Consider the following 21043-nt stretch of genomic DNA (forward strand, 5'->3'; position numbering starts at 1 on the left):
CCTAGTCCCCCAGTGACCAACTGTGTCAAGTTTGAGAACCCTGCCATTAACAGTGTAAGAATAGCTGCAATTTATATTTCCCCATGTAAAAAGTTGTTTTTGGCTCTGCCCACTATTTCTAACCTTGACATCCAGTCACTCACTGACCAAGTTTATGAGCTTTGGCATCAATAAGTTGAATTTTACCATTGAAATTAAACAAATCTGATTGGCTGTTTTTGGCCCACTCCCTTTTCAGAATTTAAACCTCAGTCTCCCAGTGACTGACTGTACCAGATTTGAGGCCTCTGCCATTAAGGGCTAGTTCACACTTGATTTAAAAACGTATCCGTAGCTACGTTTTTTGTCCCGGACGAAAAACGTAGCCACGGATACCAATGTTAAAAATAGGAACAGTACACACTCAAGTTAAAAACGTATCCGCGTGCGATCCGCGGAATACGTTTTTAAACCCGGAACGCTGAGTCCGGACTTGCAGCATTTTTCACGGACCCGTATACACGTACGGGTGGTGAAAATCAATGGGGAAACGGGCCTCCCTCTTCACTGACATTTTGGGACACTGGAAACGGATCAGTTTCCAGTGTCCCATGGTGAAGGAGGGGGCCGCCATGCTGGAGGGGGTAGCAGCCAGGACGGGGGGCTGCGGGCAAAGCGGCGGCCAGGGGGGATCACATCCCCCCCCTTGCTCACCTGGGTGCCCCCCGTCCCCGCTCCCCCTCCAGCTCGCATATAATGTAATAATTTGTACCTAAGGAAGTTCGGCGAGCCGGGCACTTCCGCCCACACAGCTCGCCGTCACTTCCTGCGATGCCGCCCACTGAAATACAGAGGGCGACATTGCAGGAAGTGACGGCGAGCGGTGTGGGCGGAAGTGCCCGGCTCGCCGAACTTCATTAGGTACAAATTATTACATTATATGCGAGCTGGAGGGGGAGCGGGGACGGGGGGCACCCAGGTGAGCAAGGGGGGGGGATGTGACCCCCCTGGCCGCCGCTTTGCCCGCAGCCCCCCGTCCTGGCTGCTACCCCCTCTAGCAAAAAAAAACAAAAAACACGCAAGCGGATCCAAAACGTGTGCTGCAAAAAAGGCAGCACGGATCCGTTTGCGTTCCGGGTTTTGAAAATCGGAGCCCGGACCGCGGATGCGTCCCGCACCCGGAGCTAGTGTGGCCCTAGCCTAAGAGTGTATGAATGGCAGCAATGTAAATATTCCCCTTGAAAATCAAAAGGTGAATTTTGATTGGCTGCTGTAGGCTCCACCCACTTTCCTGAATATTAGTACCAGTCACCCAGTGGCCAACTGTGTCCAGTTTGAGAACCCTGCCAATAACAGAATGGCTGAAATCAATCTAAAAAATCTGATTGGCTGTTTGTGGCTCCACCCACTTTAGTGAATTTGGACCCCAGTCACCCAATAACTGACTGTATCAGGTTTGAGACCTCTGCCATTAACAGTGTAAGAATGGTAGCAATGTAAATGTTCCCCCTTGAAAATCAATAGGTACATTTTGATTGGCTGTTTTTAGGCTCCACCCACATTTCTGAATATTAATCCCAGTCACCCAGTGGACAATTGTGTCAAGTTTGGGAACCCTGCCATGTAAAAAATTAAGTTGTTGGCGTCGCACACTTTTTCTAACCTTGACATACAGTCACTCAATTATCAAGTTTATCAGCTTTGGGGTCCTTGGTATCAATACTTTGTATATTCCCATTGAAAAATAAACAAATCTGATTGGCTGTTTATGGCTCCACCCCCTTTCTGATTTTGAACCCTAATCACCCAATGACCAACTGTACCAGGTTTGAGGCATCTTCTATTAACCATATAAGAATGGTAGCAGCTTAAATATTCCCTTTGAAAATCGAAAGGTGAATTTTTATTGGCTGTTGTAGACTCCACCTACCTTCCAAATTCTTAATCTCATTCACCCAGTGACCAACTGTGCAAAGTTTGAGAACCCTGCCATTAACGGTGTAATGCTGGGCATAGACGGGTCGATCCGACGGCCAATTAGCCGCCGGATCGACTCCAGCCACGTCCCCGCCACGCCCCCGTTCGTCCGCGTGGAACAATTTGCGCTCATCCCCGTCGGCGGTCCTTATCTTCCGCTTTATTCCCTGCCATTGTCCGCCGGCGGGAATCGAGCGGCTTGATCTGGCCAGCTGATTATCAGCTGGCCGGATCAGCTGGTCGATACACAGTACAGAAACGTACCATGTATCTCCAGCATTAGAATGGCTACAGTTTATATTTTCCTAATCAAATTTGTTTTTGGCTCCGCCCACTTTTTGTAACCTGGACACAGAGTCAATCAATTACCAAGTTTGTGAGCTTTCAGGTTCCTGGCATCAAAAATGTGTGAATGGAAGCAGTTTATCCACCAAAGAAATAGGATTGGCTGTTTGTGGCCCCGCCCCTTTAGTAAATTTGGACCCCAGTTACCCAAAGACAGACTGTAGCAAGTTTGAAGCCTCTGCCATTAACAGTGTAAGAATGGAAGCAGTTTAAATATTCCCCTTGAAAATCAATAGGTGAATTTTGATTGGCTGTTGTAGGCTCCACCCACTTTCTTGAATCTTCATCGGATTCACCCAGTGACCAACTGTGGAAAGTTTGAGAACCCTGCAATTAACAGTCTAAGAATGGCTGCAGTTTACATTTTTCTATTTAAAATGAATGGCTGAAATTTGATTGGCTGTTTTATGCTCCGCCCACTTTTCCTGGATTTGTAACCTCGGTCACCAAGTGACCAACTGTGCCAAGTGTGGGGACTCTGGCTTATTACTGTGAGAATGGCAGCCTTTTACATTTTTTCCATTGACTTGAATGGGTGAAATCTGATTGGCTGTTTGTAGCTCCGCCCACGTGTGCAAGGGGCCCGCGAGACCCCCAGAACATAACATCCCAGGTAGTAAGGGATCTGTATACCAAGTTTCGTTCAAATCGGTAAAGGCGTTTTTGCGTGATCGCGGCACATACATACATACACACACACACACACACACACACATACATCCGATTTTATATATATAGATTGTTGAATACCAGACCACGTAATTAATAATGGAGGCACACTCTATATTTGTGTTAAATACCCCACCAATATTTACTCCTGTATGATATTATGTGAAGGATCTCTGACACTAATGTTAAATGTCTCTCATATTTACTTACAAAGATTAATATGTTTACTTAGCTATTTATTGCACTGTACAGTTGTTTTGTAACCCCTGACATGTTATCCTTTTCATGCTGTTTTGCTCAATGTAGTGCCTGTGTACACTTTTCTACTGCTTTTTCAAATAAACTCGTTTTGGTTAAAAAAAAAAATACTGTACATCTTCTGTGGTACTGTATTCCAGTATAACTAATTTGAGCACCATTCACTTCACCTTTTAAACAAAACTACTTCCTAAACGTGGTCCAATTTTCATATCTATCCCCTCTCCCCACTTCATTACTTGTTATTGCGCTTTTTTACTGTCTTTTTTATCTTTTATTTCTACCCTGCATCCTCATCCCACCATCCTGATGCATTCTTCCTTACAGTCTGATAAATAAGAGTTTTGACCAACAAAGCCTCCACTTTTGTACATGATGATTGAGGGAAATCTCGTCTGTTTTCCGAATCTCAAGGAAATTGGACAAGTCGGATATCCAATCCATCAGCTTTGGAGTGGAGCGATTCTTCCAATTTTTAGCAATTAGGCCTCTGGTGATTATAGCTGCCAATACCATCAAACCGTTTGCACAACCATCAGTCTCCATGCCATCGACGAAAATTCACAAGCAGAACTTAAATGGGTGCTACAAAAATGTTCGATATTAAGACAAAAAAAAGCTATGTTTGGGCAGGATCACCACGGATGGTGGAGTGATCCTGGTTCAAGATGGCATCTCCAGATATTGGATTGTCCATATTTCTACCCAATTTAGTAAGGTTACTGTAGGTGAAATACCATCTTGAAAGAAGCTAGTAAACACGAATATTAATTCATAGTTGTTTTCTTGGGATCCAAATTCAGCATTTTAATCTGAAAGTTTACTAAATTATTTGTATAATTTCTGCCCTTGTGGTTTTGCTTTTCTTTGCATTGATGTACGGTGACACTCATGAGGTTGAAGTTGAAATTCTACACCTTTTTTTTGTTTGTTTGTTTATTCAAGCAAGAAATCCAATTGGATTTCCCATTTGTTTCAATAAAAGTCAATTGGGAGTGGTGGATTTTCTGATTAATTTTTATGATAATTGAATGGTGTAGGGTCGATTGTCAGTTTCTTAACTAGTTTATATTCCAAGATGTAGATTCTATGTCCTGTTTAGTGCTGCTGTATGTTTCAGGACGTAGAATCTATGTCCTGCATTAAAAGCCGCCACCTGCCGCTGCGCATGCTCCAGTGCATGCACGTGATCCTGCAGGCTCCAGTGCATGCACGTGATTATGCACGCTCGTCATGCAAGGTCCTATGAATCATTGTTGCTAGCTAATAGCAACAATCATTCAATAAAGTTATGGGGGGAAAGTTTTAAAAGTTAAAAAAAAAATTAAAGTGACATGGTCCCATTAAAATAAAAAAGTGGGGTTTTCTTTAATCTCCAGTTAATTTTTAACCGCAGCCTAGCCTATTAACCCATTATTATCTATACCTGTTTATAAACTATTAATGACTGCCACATGTTGCGATCGGATGTGATCGCTAGTGCAAACGTTTGGGTCCCAATGCTCTACAGATGTATTGCTCTGCTATTGCCTAGCGATGCATCTGTACAGCACTATGGCCCCCAAACTGTTGTCCCAGTGAACGCATCTGATCTCCACAAATGCACAGGCTGGGGATAGCAGTCCACCACATGCTCTGCTAGTGATAAAATATGGCACATGGGGTATTATTTTAACCAGGAGTTTTATAACTGTGGGGCGTGTTATGTGAAAATTACGAAGGGTGAAAAATGAAAAAATTGGTATTTTCTGCATTTACGCCTAATTTTTCCCCATAAAGTAACTACAAAATAAAATAGTTTGGGGAGAAAAATATTACCCAAAGAAAGCTCAGACTGTACTGAAAAAAAAACAAGATATATATCACTAAGATGGCATAAGTAACTAAAAAGTTACTGCTGTATCAAAATGACACAACTGAAGTGTCAAAATGTCAGCGTTTTCAATAAAATTTTATTCATAGCTGGGGAAAAATTGAACACGTGTGGTAACATTAGCCAGATTGCAATCATTGAATTGAAGAGAAATTAAACAAAAAATGGTGTGTGGCCACCTTTAGAATGATTACAAGTGCTGCTTTTGAAGCCAAACTTTTTGCTATTATTGTGTTAAATTGTGGATCATAACACATGTAACGGTAGTTATTTGGTGGTGTGAGAACCCTTGTGTTGCAACCTTTAAATGCAAAATAGGGTATTTCAGGAAAGTCCTATCTATGATGGGGATTATGAATACAATTTTAATCTCATCAGTTTATTATCACTTCAGGTTTACTTTAAAATGAACCAGAGATCTTAATAACTAAAGATTTGATACTTACCCGGGGCTTCCTCCTACCCCATAAACATGTCTGAGTCCCACGCCGTCCTCCAGTGGTCTGCCGTTCAGCCATACAAAAAGACATACAGAGTAACAATACAATTTAAATGTTTGTTATCTTACACATGTGTTGGCTCCACATGGTCCTTCTCAATCATTTCCAGTTGAGGTGGCTGGATTACTGCAGAGAAAAGATCAATTTTTATGAGGTTATATTTGTTCCTGTAACATACTGAATACATTGACACAGTGAGAGACAATAATGTTGTGTAACCACTTCAAATCTACAGCTGGTTTCTCCTTATGGACATTTTAACCCCCCTGGCGGTTTGCAAAAAATCCGCCAGGGGGCAGCAAATCTTTTTTTTTTATTTTTTTTTTTTTTTTTTCATGTAGCGAGACAAAGTCTCGCTACATGATAGCCGCTGCTCAGCGGCATCCCCCCAGCCCCTCCGATCGCCTCCGGCGATCGGAGATCAGGAGATCCCGTTCAAAGAACGGGATCTCCTGGAGGGCTTCCCCCGTCGCCATGGCGACGGGCGGGATGACGTCACCGACGTCATCGACGTCGTGACGTCAGAGGGGACTCCGATCTGCCCCATAGCGCTGCCTGGCACTGATTGGCCAGGCAGCGCACGGGGTCTGGGAGGGGGGGGGGCGGCTGCGGCGAGAGGAATTGCGGCGGATCGGCGGGTAGCGGCGGCGATCAGATGCTACACGCAGCTAGCAAAGTGCTAGCTGCGTGTAGCAAAAAAAAAAATTATGCAAATCGGCCCAGCGGGGCCTGAGCGCTGCCTCCCGGCGGCATAGCCCGTGCTCAGCACGGGCTTACCGCCAGGGAGGTTAATAACCAATGTTATCAGTGTTTGTGACAACTAGTGGCTGGATACAGTAGTGCTCGGATAATTTCCGTGATCACAGAATAGCCGTGATTCACAAGCATTTTTTCACTATTCGACTGCCAAATCCGAAGCTGTGATCGATTTTCAATCACGGTATTTAACCACGTGGCAGCCGTGATTATAAATATTCAGGCCGTGATCACGTTCGTAATCGTAGTAGAAAGCCGTGATTAGTTAGGTCGTGATTGGGTGGAAATGATGTCCCTGGGCCAATCAAAGGCCCCCCAGCCAGGCCCTAGCGACCAATCATAGGAGGGGAGGCTATGCCCTCCCCTCCTGTGTATAAAGCGGCGGCCATGATGAAAAGCTCAGTCCTTGCTAGACTGTGGCACTGAAAGGATCATTTCCAGGCCATTTGTTGCTAAAAAAAAAAGGGCGTTTTGTCTTAAAAACTTAGCGTTTTTAGTCCTAACCAGTGATGCTCATCTGAGCTAGGATATCCGAGGTACTCGGATATCCTAGCTCTTTTTTCACTATTCGAGCTTGAATAGCGAGCTCGAATAGTATTAGCTATCCGGGCTGTGCTATCCGAGCGCACTCGGATAGCAAGCAGCTATCCGGAGATATCCTAGCTATCCGAGCTCGGATAGCGTCACGAGCTCGGATAGCGTCACGACAGACGTCACCTCGAGTCCTCACAAGCGAATCAGAGGGCTCCAAACCCTCTGACTGTAGCCAATCACAGAGGGGGAGCCTGGCCAAGCCCCCCTCTATAAATAGCGGACGCCATCTTGCCTCACTCGTCCTGCTTGCGACTTACTGACTGATTGTACTGAGAGAACTGCTCCAGTGCTTTTTGTCTGTGTGCAAGTGCATTGCTATTGTTCCATACCTCCCAACATTTTAAAATAAGAAACCGGGACACTGGCCACACCCCTAACCACACCCCCTAACCACACCCCCAACACGCCTACCATCGTTTTTTGAAGATTTTTTTTATTAAATATTTATACCCTTATATTTTTTTTTATAAGTATACCCTCATACACCCTGCCCGTGGGTGGGGAGGAGGGTAAGGGTGCCTGTGGGTGGGGAGGAGGGTGCCACTTTTAGGTTGGGGGGGGGGTTGCCTGGGCAGATAATGGAGGTGGAAAAACTGATCGAGGCTCCAGCCGCGGTAATGAGGGATGCGGGAGCTTCACTGCTTCCTCCCTCCCTCTCTCTGAATACCCCCCTATGTATGTCTGTGTGCCCCCCTCCCCTTCCTGTAGGCAGAGTGAGCGCAGCGGAGCGGGCAGTCGGGTCCTCTTACCGCTGATGCACCCCGCGCGTACTGTCTCTCTGGCATCGGACCTCCATGTGCTTCCTGTGACGTCATAGTAAACAGGAAGCACATGGAGGTCGGATGCCAGAGACAGTGTACGCATGCATCAGCGGTAAGAGGACCCGACTGCCCCCTCCGCTGCGCTCACTCTGCCTACAGGAAGGGGAGGGGGGCACACAGACATACATAGGGGGGTATTCAGAGAGAGGGAGGGAGGGAGGAAGCAGTGAAGCTCCCGCATTCCTCATTACCGCGGCTGGAGCCTCGATCAGTTTTTCCGCCTCCATTATCTGCCCAGCCGGCCGGGATTCAAGAGGGGGGGCCCGGGACAGCGGGAGGGCCCCCCAAATCGGGAGAATCCCGACCAATCCGGGACGGTTGGGGGCTATGTTGTTCTAAACCTAGCGTTTTTACACTCCAACACTTGATCTTCAACTGTATTGCTTTGTATTGTAGATAGATTGTATTTTAGGCAGTTTAGGTTGTGTGATTAGGGACTAGGGAGGGAGACTGTCACTGGTGCTGCTGCAGGCCTGCAGCCAGCAGCTAGACCCTGTGCCTAGGCAAGGCAGCCTGCCCTGCTCTGTGCTCTAGTCTCTACCTTACCTGTGCTTTCACCTGTCCTACTCTACTCCTGTACTACTACTTCTGTGTTAGATAGATTATTGTACTATAGTATTTTGTAGTTAGCAAGGCCCAGCTTTACTGCAATACCTGTCCTGCTGTATCTGCTCTCTGTAATCTAGTCACACCTGTTGTATTATTTAGCTGGATTCATCTATTGTTTAGTTAGTAGTACTGTAGTCAGTGTACTCTAGTCTGTGTATAGGTACCGTCCGTCACCGCGTTACCTACGGTCTTTGTGTGCGCAGTGCACATCTGCGCTGTCCGCACCCTCTCGTTAGTGCTACACCTGTCCTATTTTTTTCTATTACTTCTATTGTGTATTTGCTGACTTGTACTGTAGTCTGTGTATAGGGACACCATCAGTCAGCGTCAGCTCGGGTCTTTGTGTGCGCAGTGCGCACTCTCTCGTTAGCGCTACACCGATCTCTGCTGTAGAGTACACCTGTCCGTCACCTCACACACCCACCACCACCAGTCCCACCCCATTAAAGTACCCCACTTGTCCCACCCGCCTTTACATACATAAGGTTTTTTTTTTCATTTGTATAATATTAAAAATATACAATGTCTGGCACTGGCAGCCGCGGTCTGGGCAGGGGCAGCAAGGGCAGCAAGGGCATCGCCAAGAGAGGAGGTCGTGGGCGTGGCAGCCGCGCCACCACCACCATGCACAGTTCTGCGTCTGCACCAGTGGCTATTCCGCCATTAGCCACTGGCCGTGGACGCCTTGGCCGCCCAACAGCTGGGAGTCACGCTGCAGAGACACAGCAGCAGCAGCGTGTGGCCCAGATGTTCCTCCCACCGCCAGGTCGTAGCCGTCCTATTGAGGAGAAGGACGCAGACGCTGTGGTGGAACTGATGATGGATGAGCAGGCCACCATTAGCTCTGGAACCGAGTCCTCCACCCCCGCCACCACTCCTGTTCGCAAGAGCAGCAGCAGCCGCCCAGCACTGCCTGGGGAGTAGGAGGAGGAGGACTGCAGTTCTCCAGCCCCAGCGGGCGACATCAGCACCCTGTCACTCAGCACCTTCTTATCCCCAAGCACAGTGGGGTTATGGAGTGCTGTTGCGGAAGAATTGGAGGAGGAAGGAATGCTCATGGGCACTTTGGGGGATGATGCTTTGGACAGTCAGACAGTGGTGACTGTCCATCCGCCCATGCATGCAGAAGGGGAGTTTGGGGGATCCCAGCAGGACATGTTTGTAGAGGGGGAGGATGATGATGACATGGTGAAGGACAAAGACTGGTTGCCAGGTCCTGGGAGTGGGGATGTCATCAGCTCTGAGGAGGAGGAGGAGGAGGATGCGTCTGCGGGCCTTGCTAGAAGGATCAGCATCGCAGGCATGGGCAGGATCACAAGTGGGCGTGGTATGCAGGCCACACAGCATGCTGATCAGGAGACGAGTTCTGCCAGTGCCACCACCAGCCGCACCAAGAACCCCCCCCCCAACCACCACAGGGAGACCAGCGGCAGCAGCACCTTCCAGCCGAAGGGGCAACTTCACCTCCCCAATATGGAATTTTTTCATCTTTCCATATTTGGAGTGCAAGTATGCCACCTGCAACCAGTGCCGCAAGCAGCTCAGCAGAGGGAAGGAGCCCTCTGCATTTGGCACCACCTCTCTGGTCAACCACCTTGCAGGGAAACCCTTTCACGAGCATGAGGAGTTCGTGAAGTTGAAGGAAGGTGGCAGTGGCAGACCCGCCACCACTGCGAAGCCGTCGGCAGCAGGAGTGCGTCAGCAACGCACTGCTCCTCCTCCCTCTGCAACTCCTGCCGCCAACACTGAGGCCTGTTCTGGCAGCCAGTCCTCAGTGGCCTCCTCTGCTCCCTCCACTTCTTCCCGTGCCAGCAAAAGACCTCGCCAGACCCTGCTCAGCGACACCTTCCAGGGGGTGGTCAGGGTTCTGCCTCCCAGCAGCCGTCGCGTGCGTCAGCTGAACGGCTTGCTGGCACGGGCCATGTGCTCCCAACTCCTGCCTTATTCCCTTGTGCAGGAGGGGAGCGACATGCGTGCACTCCTGATGTGTGCAGCCCCCGATTGGCCAATCCCCAGCCGACATTATTTTGCACGCACGGCCATCCCTGCACTTCACCGCTCTGTGATGGCCAATGTCGGGAGAGGGCTGGAGCACGCGGTGGGTCAACGGGTCCACGTCACCATGGACTCGTGGAGCAGCCGGTTTGGGACAGGCCGCTATCTGTCCTTCACCGCGCATTGGGTCAGCTTGGTGGAAGGGGGGAGCAGCATCGGGCACTGTCAGAGCAGCAGCAGCACCAACAATGCAGTGGGTGATGCCACCATGCAGGGTCAGCGGAACAGCAGCAGGTTCCTCTGATCCGCTTCCATCCTCCGCCACACCAGCCCAAACCCCCCGCCTCAGCAGCAGCGTGAAGCCCCGCCACTGCCAAGCGCTGCTGGAATTGGTCAGCCTGGGGAAGACCAAACTGACGGCGAACCACGTCCTGGCCAAACTCCGAGAGCAGGAGAGGAATTGGCTGACCCCCAGAGGCCTCAGAGTCGGAGAGGTGGTGTCCGACAATGGGGCAAACCTGGTTGCTGCCATCAGTAGGGGAGACCTGACCCACATCCCCTGCCTGGCACACGTCCTGAACCTGGTAGTCCAAAAGTTCCTGCGGACCTACCAGGGGATGGACCGACTCCTTGAGGCAGCAAGGAAGGTTGTGCGTCACTTCCGGCACTCGCCTGCAGCCGTGGCGAGCCTGGAAGAGGTGCAGAAGGAGCTGCACCTGCCACAGCACCGGCTCATGCTCGATGTTCCAACTCGCTGGAACTCCACCCTGGCGATGTTGGAGCGTCTGGTTGAACAGAGGCAGGCTGTCAGCCAGTACGTTGCACGAGCAACAGTTGCCTCCCTCACTGCAACTGGGCGTGCCGCCACCAACCTCCCGTCCATCATCTCCACGGAGGACTGGGGGCACATGCAGCAGGTGTGCTCAGTCCTGGCACCCTTACTGCAGGTCACCAACATGGTGAGCAGGGACCATGCAATGGTGTGCGAGTGGGTCACCTTGGTGTGTGTGCTGGACAGGGCCCTGTATGCACTGGTGGAAGAGGAAGCGGCAGCCTTGGACCAGCAGGAGCTGCAGGCAGCTTCACAGGCCACCTCTGAGGAGGAGGGCTTGGAGTTGGTGGAGGTCCCTGACCTTGCTGCTGATGAGGGGGAGCAGCAGAGCGCAGCTGGACTGGGGCGGGGGTGGAGAGAGGATGAGGTGGAGGAGGCAGAGGAGGACAGCAATGTCGGCTCTGGGGCTGCCGATGATGTGCCAACAGACATGGCTAGACTGTTCCCAATGGCAGCGCACATGCTGAGGTGCCTGCGCAAGGACCCAAGGGTGATCCAGATGAAGCAGAGGGAGGACATCTGGATCTGCATGATGCTGAACCCACGTCTGAAGGGGAAGCTCAGCCAGTTCCTGCCAGCAGGAAGAGACCGTGCGCAACAAATGAGGGATTTGCAGCTGTCCCTTGTTGAGCGCTTAGAAGAAGCCTTCCCTCAGACATCCACCCCCACTGTCCAGCCAGCACAGAGGCAGCAGCAGGTGCCTGCATCCACCAGCAGCAAGCGCTCGCGCACCACAGACCTGCTGTCTCTGACCCAAGAGCTCTACATGAGTGTAGAGCTGCCAAGGACTAGAAAGGAGGTGCCTGCAGCAGCATCCTTCTCCAGTCACAGGCAGCGCTTGACCCGCATGGTGGCTGACTACATGGGGTCCTTCAGCGGGCTTGACAGCATGGCCCCTGTTGATCCCATGGAGTATTGGGTCAGGCACCTGCCGATCTGGAGCGAGCTTGCGCAGTACGCCCTGGAAGTGCTCTCCTGCCCCCCTTCCAGCGTACTGTCAGAGCGTTGCTACAGTGCAGCCGGTGGAGTCGTCACTGAGAAGCGATCTCGTCTGTCTCACAAGTCTGTGGACAGACTGACGTTTCTCAAAATGAACCAGGCTTGGGTGGAAGGCAAATTCATGGCCCCTGTTGTCGGCGAGAGGGGTACATGAAGTGACGACTGGCCCACACACATACACCTGCTGCTGCTGCTGCTGTTATATTTCATCCTGCTGTCTGTGTCTCCACTGCCAGGGAACACATTATAAGGTGCTGCTGCCCAAGCGCCACCAGCTATTACACTCAACAATAGCTGCATTAATTTGAAAAAAAAAATTTAAATTATTTTAGAGGTGTCCAGGTTGAAAACTGTGCTGTCCCAATTGTGTATTGGACACAATGTGGGCTTCACGACCGCTGTCTGGAACCTCATGCTGTTCATTTATGGCCCTGGAACCACCGCTAGCAACCAGGGCCTACTATGTCTCACTGCCTGCCCTCCTGCCTGCTGCCAAATGCCAGTCTGCCACACACACTTATCCTCCTCACGCTGCCTGCTGTTATATTTCCTCCTGCTGTCTGTGTATCCTCTCCACTGCCAGGGAACACATTACAAGGTGCTGCTGCCTAAGCGCCACCAGCTATTACGCTCAACAATAGCTGCATTAATTTGAAAAAAAAGAAACATTGTAATTATTTTAGAGGTGTCCGGGTTGAAAACTGTGCTGTCCCAATTGTGTATTGGACACAATGTGGGCTTCACGACCGCTGTCTGGAACCTCATGCTGTTCATTTACGGCCCTGGAACCACCGCTAGGAACCAGGGCCTACTATGTCTCGCTGCCTGCCCTCCTGCCTGCTGCCAAATGCCAGTCTGCCACACACACTTATCCTCCTCACGCTGCCTGCTGTTATATTTCCTCCTGCTGTCTGTGTCTCCTCTACACTGCCAGGGAACACATTACAAGGTGCTGCTGCCCAAGTGCCACCAGCTATTACACTCAACAATAGCTGCATTAATTTGGAAAAAAAAATTGTATTTATTTTAGAGGTGTCCGGGTTGAAAACTGTGCTGTCCCAATTGTGTACTGGACACAATGTGGGCTTCACGACCGCTGTCTGGAACCTCATGCTGTTCATTTACGGCCCTGGAACCACCGCTAGGAACCAGGGCCTACTATGTCTCGCTGCCTGCCCTCCTGCCTGCTGCCAATTGCCAGTCTGCCACACACACTTATCCTCCTCACGCTGCCTGCTGTTATATTTCCTCCTGCTGTCTGTGTCTCCTCTCCACTGCCAGGGAACACATTACAAGGTGCTGCTGCCCAAGCGCCACCAGCTAATACGCTCAACAATAGCTGCATTAATTTGAAAAAAAAAATTGTAATTATTTTAGAGGTGTCCGGGTTGAAAACTGTGCTGTCCCAATTGTGTATTGGACACAATGTGGGCTTCACGACTGCTGTCTGGAACCTCATGCTGTTCATTTACGGCCCTGGAAACACCGCTAGGAACCAGGGCCTACTATGTCTCGCTGCCTGCCCTCCTGCCTGCTGCCAAATGCCAGTCTGCCACACACACTTATCATCCTCACGCTGCCTGCTGTTATATTTCCTCCTGCTGTCTGTGTCTCCTCTCCACTGCCAGGGAGCACATTACAAGGTGCTGCTTCCTAAGCGCCACCAGCTATTACGCTCAACAATAGCTGCATTAATTTGAAGAAAAAAAAAATTGTAATTATTTTAGAGGTGTCCGGGTTGAAAACTGTGCTGTCCCAATTGTGTATTGGACACAATGTGGGCTTCACGACCGCTGTCTGGAACCTCATGCTGTTCATTTACGGCCCTGGAACCACCGCTAGGAACCAGGGCCTACTATGTCTCGCTGCCTGCCCTCCTGCCTGCTGCCAAATGCCAGTCTGCCACACACACTTATCCTCCTCACGCTGCCTGCTGTTATATTTCCTCCTGCTGTCTGTGTCTCCTCTCCACTGCCAGGGAACACATTACAAGGTGCTGCTGCCCATGCGCCACCAGCTATTACGCTCAACAATAGCTGCAATAATTAAAAAAAAAAATTGTAATTATTTTAGAGGTGTCCGGGTTGAAAACTGTGCTGTCCCAATTGTGTATTGGACACAATGTGGGCTTCACGACCGCTGTCTGGAACCTCATGATGTTCATTTACGGCCCTGGTACCACCGCTAGGTACTAGGGCCTATTATGTCAGTCACATCACACTGCCTGACACACATTACTACTCCTCCTGTAGCTGCATTGAGCTTCTGCTGTCTGTGTGCTGCTACCACTGCCAGGGAGAACAGAAGAAGAACTATTTTCTACTGCCACCTGCCCACCCACTCTCCTACCGAGTACCGACCGACTATTACTACACACTACAAATAGCTGCAAGCCTGCAATTACTTCCTCCTCCTGCTGATGTCTGTGTTTTACCACCGCCAGGGTACACAGAAAAAGGCGCTGTGGCTTGCAATGTGCCATTACCTACCTATTATGCCATCAACACAAATATAACTATGGTGTTATTAAAATAAAATATTTCCACAAATGAAGTAAAAAAAATATTACAAAAGAAAGGAAAACCAAGACACATAATATAATGATAGAAAAGAAGAGGAAGAAGAAGAAGAAGATGTAGAAGAAGAAGATATAGAAGAATAAGATATAGAAGAAGATGAAGAAGATATAGAAGAAGAAGATATAGAAGATGAAGAAGATATAGAAGAAGAAGATATAGAAGAAGATGAAGAAGAAGAAGAAGAAGAAGATATAGAAGAAGATGAAGATATAGAAGAAGAAGATATAGAAGAAGATGAAGAAGAAGAAGAAGATATAGAAGAAGATGAAGAAAATATAGAAGAAGAAGATATAGAAGAAGATGAAGAAGAAGAAGAAGAAGAAGAAGAAGAAGAAGAAGAAGAAGAAGATATAGAAGAAGAAGAAGAAGAAGAAAATATAGAAGAAGAAGATATAGAAGAAGAAGATATAGAAGAAGAAGATATAGAAGAAGAAGAAGAAGATATAGAAGAAGAAGAAGAAGAAGAAGATATAGAAGAAGAAGAAGAAAAAGAAGAAGAAGAAGATATAGAAGAAGAAAATATAGAAGAAGAAGATATAGAAGAAGAAGAAGATATAGAAGAAGAAGATATAGAAGAAGAAGATATAGAAGAAGGAGAAGAAGATATAGAAGAAGAAGAAGAAGATATAGAAGAAGAAGATATAGAAGAAGAAGATATAGAAGAAGAAGAAGAAGATATAGAAGAAGAAGAAGAAGATATAGAAGAAGAAGATGAAGACGACGTAAATGAAGACTTCCAACAACCATTTTGGACACACCTTCTCATGCAAACACTTTTCATGAAGTTAATTTACTTTTTTTGAGACCTTTTTTATAACTACTACATCACCACATAATCACTTGATGTTTTTCTTCATAAAAAAGGTGGTTTCATGCATCATTGACCTCCAATACAAGTTTTACAAGCTATTTAAGGCCAGCTTGAATATTTTACTCCAATACAGACTCGGATAGTGACGTTGGATATCCGAGGTCGAATCGGATATTCGATTACATCAGATATTGAACTTCGAGTGAATTCGGAGAGTTTACTATCCGAATTCGACCAAACTCGAATAGGATAATGAGGTATCCGAGCAACACTGGTCCTAACATTGCTCTTATACTGTATTTGATGTACCCAGTATGGTCTGTGACTGCGCAGTATGCTCCTGGTGACATCAGCGGGAGCGAGGACACGGCAACACAGGCGCAGTGGTTTTCAGACTTTAAAGTCTGAAATTCCAGAAGTGAACCGGAGGCAAGGCCGGAGCATCGGTGAGTGGTTGCGCGGGCACAGGATGTCTGCGGGGGACCAGTAGAAGCCCTGGGTAAGTTCAACTCATTTTCCCCCGACCCCCCTACAGTGTTCCTTTAAATTGCCCTTATACTGTATCTGATACTTGCATTCAGCTAGCTAGCAGTGAGTGATTACTAAAGTTAGTTGTAGTCAGTGTAGTTGTCAGTGACAGAGTGTACTGATTGCTGTGCTTAGTGCAATGCAGACAGGTTCACTGATTCTATCTACTACTGCTCTATTACTGACTGTATACTTGTATTTAGCTAGCCAGTGAGTGATTAACTTAAGTTAGCTGTAGTCAGTGTAGTAGTCAGTGACAGTGTACTGATTTGCTGTGCTTAGAGCCGGCAGGTTCAACTTCACACTGATTATACTGCTCTATTACTGTATACTTGTTAGCTAGCTAAGCCAGCCAGCGGTCAACTTTAGCTAGTTGCCGTTACTGCCACTGGTCAGTTACTACGTTTTGTCGGTGACATTGTACTGTTCTATTTGTGCAGGCAGACCGCTGTCCACTAATTTTTGTGCTCTTTATTATTTTACTGTATCACTTGTATTCAGCTCATTAGCCAGTGATCAACTTCAGTTAGTTTCAGTCACGGCCACTGGTCAGTCACTAAGTTTAGTCAGGGGTTACTAAGAGATACTATACATGACTTCATAGTGCAAAATAATCATATTTCTCAGCATCAGCATGGGTTTACTAAAGACAGGTCCTGTTTGACTAACATGCTCAGCTTTTATGAGGTAGTGAACGCTAATGTGGATATTGGGAATGCTGTAGATGTGATATACTTGGACTTTGCAAAGGCCTTCATTACTGTTCCCCACAAAAGTCTGGTGCAAAAGTTGAGGATGCAAGGACTGGGGAAGAGTCTGTGTGCATGGATAGGGAACTGGCTATTGGACAGAAAACAAAGAGTTGTGGTCAATGGATCATACTCAAAATGGGAGACTGTTAGCAGTGGGGTTCCACGGGGGTCTGTACTGGGTCCAGTGCTCTTCAATTTATTTATTAATGATCTAGTAGATGCAGTAGAAAGCAATGTTGCTATTTTTGCAGATGATACAAAATTGTGCAGAATCATCAACTCTCAGGAAGATAGTGACATATTGCAACAGGATCTAGATAGGATGGCTATATGGGCACATAAATGGCAGATGAAATTCAATGTTGAAAAATGTTAAGTCATGCATTTTGGTAGAACTTGTACCAATGGTATAGCACCATACAAAATAAACGGGATACAGTTGGGGACATCAAACTTGGAAAAGGACTTAGGAGTACTCATCGACAACAAGTTAAATAATCTTATTCAATGCCAAGCCACTGCAGCTAAAGCTAATAAAATTTTGATATGCATTAAAAGGGAAATAAAAACTTGAGATGCTAGCATAATATTGCCCGTTTAACTCTCTAGTAAGGCCACATCTGGAATATGGAATTCAGTTCTGGGCAGATTACAGGAAAGATATTGCAGTTTTAGAGCAGGTGCAGAGACGAGCAACAAAATTGATACGAGGGATGGAAGGTCTCACTTATCAAGAAAGGTTAGATAAACTGGGTTTATTTAGTCTAGGGAAAAGACGCCTTAGAGGGGATCTAATTAACATGTATAAATGCATCAGAGGGCAGTATAAAAGCTTGGCGGATGAGCTTTTGTCCCTAGGCCTTCTCAAAGGACTAGAGGACATGATCTGCACATGGAAGAAAAATGTTTTAGCCATTAATTTAGGAAAGGGTTCTTTACAGTAAGAGTGATTAGGATGTAAAATGCATTGCCACAGAAAGTAGTTATGGCCAATTCTATATCTGCATTTAAAGGGGGCTTAGATGCTTTCCTTGCATTGAAAGACATCCATGGCTACTAGGTAATGCCCAGTGATGTTGATCCAGGGATTTTATCTAATTGCCATCTTGAGTCGGGAAGGAATTTTCTCCCTTTTGGGGCTAACTGGACCATGCTTTGTAAGGGTTTTTCGCAGGGGTCTAGTCCTGGGAAAAGAAGTGAGTGGACTCACCTGGAAAGCCCCTGCGCCGCGCATAGTGCGTCGTGCCAAAAATGGGCGTGGCCACGCATAATGTGGGCGTGGTCAAGCATAACGTGGGCGTGGCCAAATATACATGACCTTAGCAGTGATGTAAAAGGTCTGCCGAGGAAGTTTGAGCTCTGCCGTAGTGTATCCCCCAAAAATAGATATAATCTGATAGCATTTCACCATAAAGACACATAATCTGGTAGAAATTCCTCCAAAATACAGATAATATGGAAGTGGTTCCCCCAAAATACACAATGTAGCAGCAGCAGTTCCCCCAACATACACATAATTTGGAAGCAGTCCCCCAAAATACACGAAACCTGGCAGCGGATCACCCAAAATACACGTAACACCCAAAAGACATATAATCTGGCAGTAGTGGTCCCCCAAACATACACAATCTGGCAGCAGTTCCCCAAAATACACGTAATCTGGCAGCAGCCGTTCCCCTAACATACACATAATCTGGCAGCTGTTCCCCAAAATGCATAACAGCGGTTCCACAAAAATGCAGATAATCTGACAACAGTTCCCCCAAAATAGGTACTTCCAGCATAGGTAGCCAGGTCTATAGGTGTCCCCAGTATAAGTAGCCATGAGTATAGTAGTCCTCAGTATATGTAGCCAGAGGTATAGTTGCCTAGTATATGTAGCCAGGGGTATATGTGCCCAGTATATGTAATCAGGGGTTTAGTAGTCCCCAGTATATGCAGCCAGAGGTATAGGTGTCCAGTATATGTAGCCAGGGGTATATATGCCCAGTATATGTAGCCAGGGGTATGTGTCCCCAGTATATGTAGTCAGGGGGTATATGTGTCCCCAGTATATGTAGCCAGGGGTATATGTCCCAGTATATGTAGCCAGAGGTATATGTGCCCAGTATATATAGCCAGGGGTATATATGCCCACTATATGTAGCCAGGGGTATATGTCCCAGTATATGTAGGCAGGGGTATATGTGTCCAGTATATATGTAGTCAGGGGTATATGTGCCCCAGTATATATAGCCAGGGTGTAACGAAAAATCCGCATCGCCTGATAGATTGCGGAAAAATGGTCGCATCCAACGCGGGATGCGGAAATTTGTCAGCATCCGCCGCGCAAAACCTTCCGAGCGCTCTGCGCCAAACTCACCAGCATGCTGCTCACCAGGGCTCTGCCATCTTGCCTCTAGGGGGTGCGCGCGCACGCCAGACACACCTTTATGCTCCTAGAAAGCGTGTCAGCTGACCTGGAGGTCAGCTGACGTTTTAGCCTGCTCTGATTGGTTGCTGCTTGGGGTGGAGACTTCTCTCCCAGGCAGTATATAAGGAAGTGCTTTTCAGTCACACTTCGTCTGTGTTTGCGATACCCTGTGTTAGCGCTCAGACCTAGTCAACTCCCATGTGATAATCCGGCAGGACCCCGGCTCTTGTCACATTTAGTCAGTCGTGTATTTGATATTGCGTCATATACTGGTTCATCGCCAGTATATACGCATACTGAACTGTTTGATTTCCTGTGTATGATTCTGTGCCTGTCTTGACCACTCTTCTGCCTTCTGATTCTGTACTTTGCCAGCCCGTACCGTTATCGACTATTGGCTTGGTTTCTGACTATTCTCTCGTCTCACGTTTCTGCACTGTTGCCGAACCTCTATTTGTCTGACCTTTCTCCCTTCAGTGGAACGTCTCCCACTGTAGGGTTATCTCTGAGGCTTGCCTCTCCGAGACGCCTGCCCTAGCAGACCATTACTGCCAGAGGCCGAGACTCCTCCACTGCCCCATTGGAGGATCTCACACACGGGGTTCCCATTCAGAGGTAACCACACCTCTGAGGAATAACCGTGTGGTGGACATTTCCACTACTTTTTGAATCTATACTGCATTATTTGTTACCGCATTATTTCGTGTGTCTACTACCTTGTTTTGATCAGCCCGCATTATTAGCAATTCCACAGATTGCTATATAATCGGGTCAATCCTTGTATTATTGGTGATTCTGCGGATGCCCAATAATCAAGGCTCTGGGTGTGACACTGAACTTGTCTGATTGTTACAAGCACTAATATTGTTAGTGAGCCTTCCGCTGATTTTCTATCAGGAAGATACTGATTACTTTGCTCAAATATATCTGCATTGGTGGTGATACTGCAGATCATCAGGGGGTATATGTGCCCAGTATATATGTAGGCAGGGGTATATGTGCCCCAGTATATATAGCCAGGGGTATATGTGCCCAGTATATGTAGTCAGGGGGTATATGTGCCCAGTATATGTAGTCAGGGGTATATGTGCCCAGTATATATTGCCAGGTGTATATGTGCCCAGTATATGTAGTCAAGGGGTATATGTAGTCAGGGGGTATATGTGCCCAGTATATGTAGTCAGGGGTATATGTGCCCAGTATATGTAGTCAAGGGGTATATGTGCCCAGTATATGTAGTCAAGGGGTATATGTGCCCAGTATATGTAGTCAGGAGGTATATGTGCCCAGTATATGTAGTCAGGGGGTATATGTGCCCAGTATATGTAATCAGGGGGTATATGTGCCCAGTATATATGTAGCCAGGGGGTATATGTGCCCCAGTATATATAGCCAGGGGTATATGTGTCCAGTATATGTAGTCGGGTATATGTGCCCAGTATATGTAGTCAGGGGGTATATGTGCCCATTATATGTAGTCAGGTGGTATATGTGCCCAGTATATGTAGTCAGGGGGTATATGTGCCCAGAATATATGTAGGCAGGGGTATATGTGCCCCAGTATATATAGCCAGGGGTATATGTGCCCAGTATATGTAGTCAGGGGGTATATGTGCCCAGTATATGTAGTCAGGGGTATATGTGCCCAGTATATATAGCCAGGGGTATATGTGCCCAATATATGTAGTCAGGGGGTATATGTGTCCCGTATATGTAGTCAAGGGGTATATGTGCCCAGTATATGTAGTCAAGG

The 21043-nt window shown here is 47.5% G+C and overlaps 1 protein-coding gene across 1 annotated transcript in view; it reads right to left on the reverse strand.

Moving 5' to 3' along the window:
- LOC137508681 (rho guanine nucleotide exchange factor 18-like) overlaps positions 1-21043 on the reverse strand; it is a 249878-nt gene that overhangs the window by 88963 nt on the left and 139872 nt on the right. The window contains exon 6 of the mRNA XM_068233775.1: positions 5670-5727. Coding sequence (XP_068089876.1) covers positions 5670-5727 — 58 coding nt within the window. The remainder of the gene's footprint in view (positions 1-5669; positions 5728-21043) is intronic.

The sequence above is a fragment of the Hyperolius riggenbachi genome, chromosome 1, assembly GCF_040937935.1.
Source record: "Hyperolius riggenbachi isolate aHypRig1 chromosome 1, aHypRig1.pri, whole genome shotgun sequence".
Lineage (NCBI taxonomy): Eukaryota > Metazoa > Chordata > Amphibia > Anura > Hyperoliidae > Hyperolius > Hyperolius riggenbachi.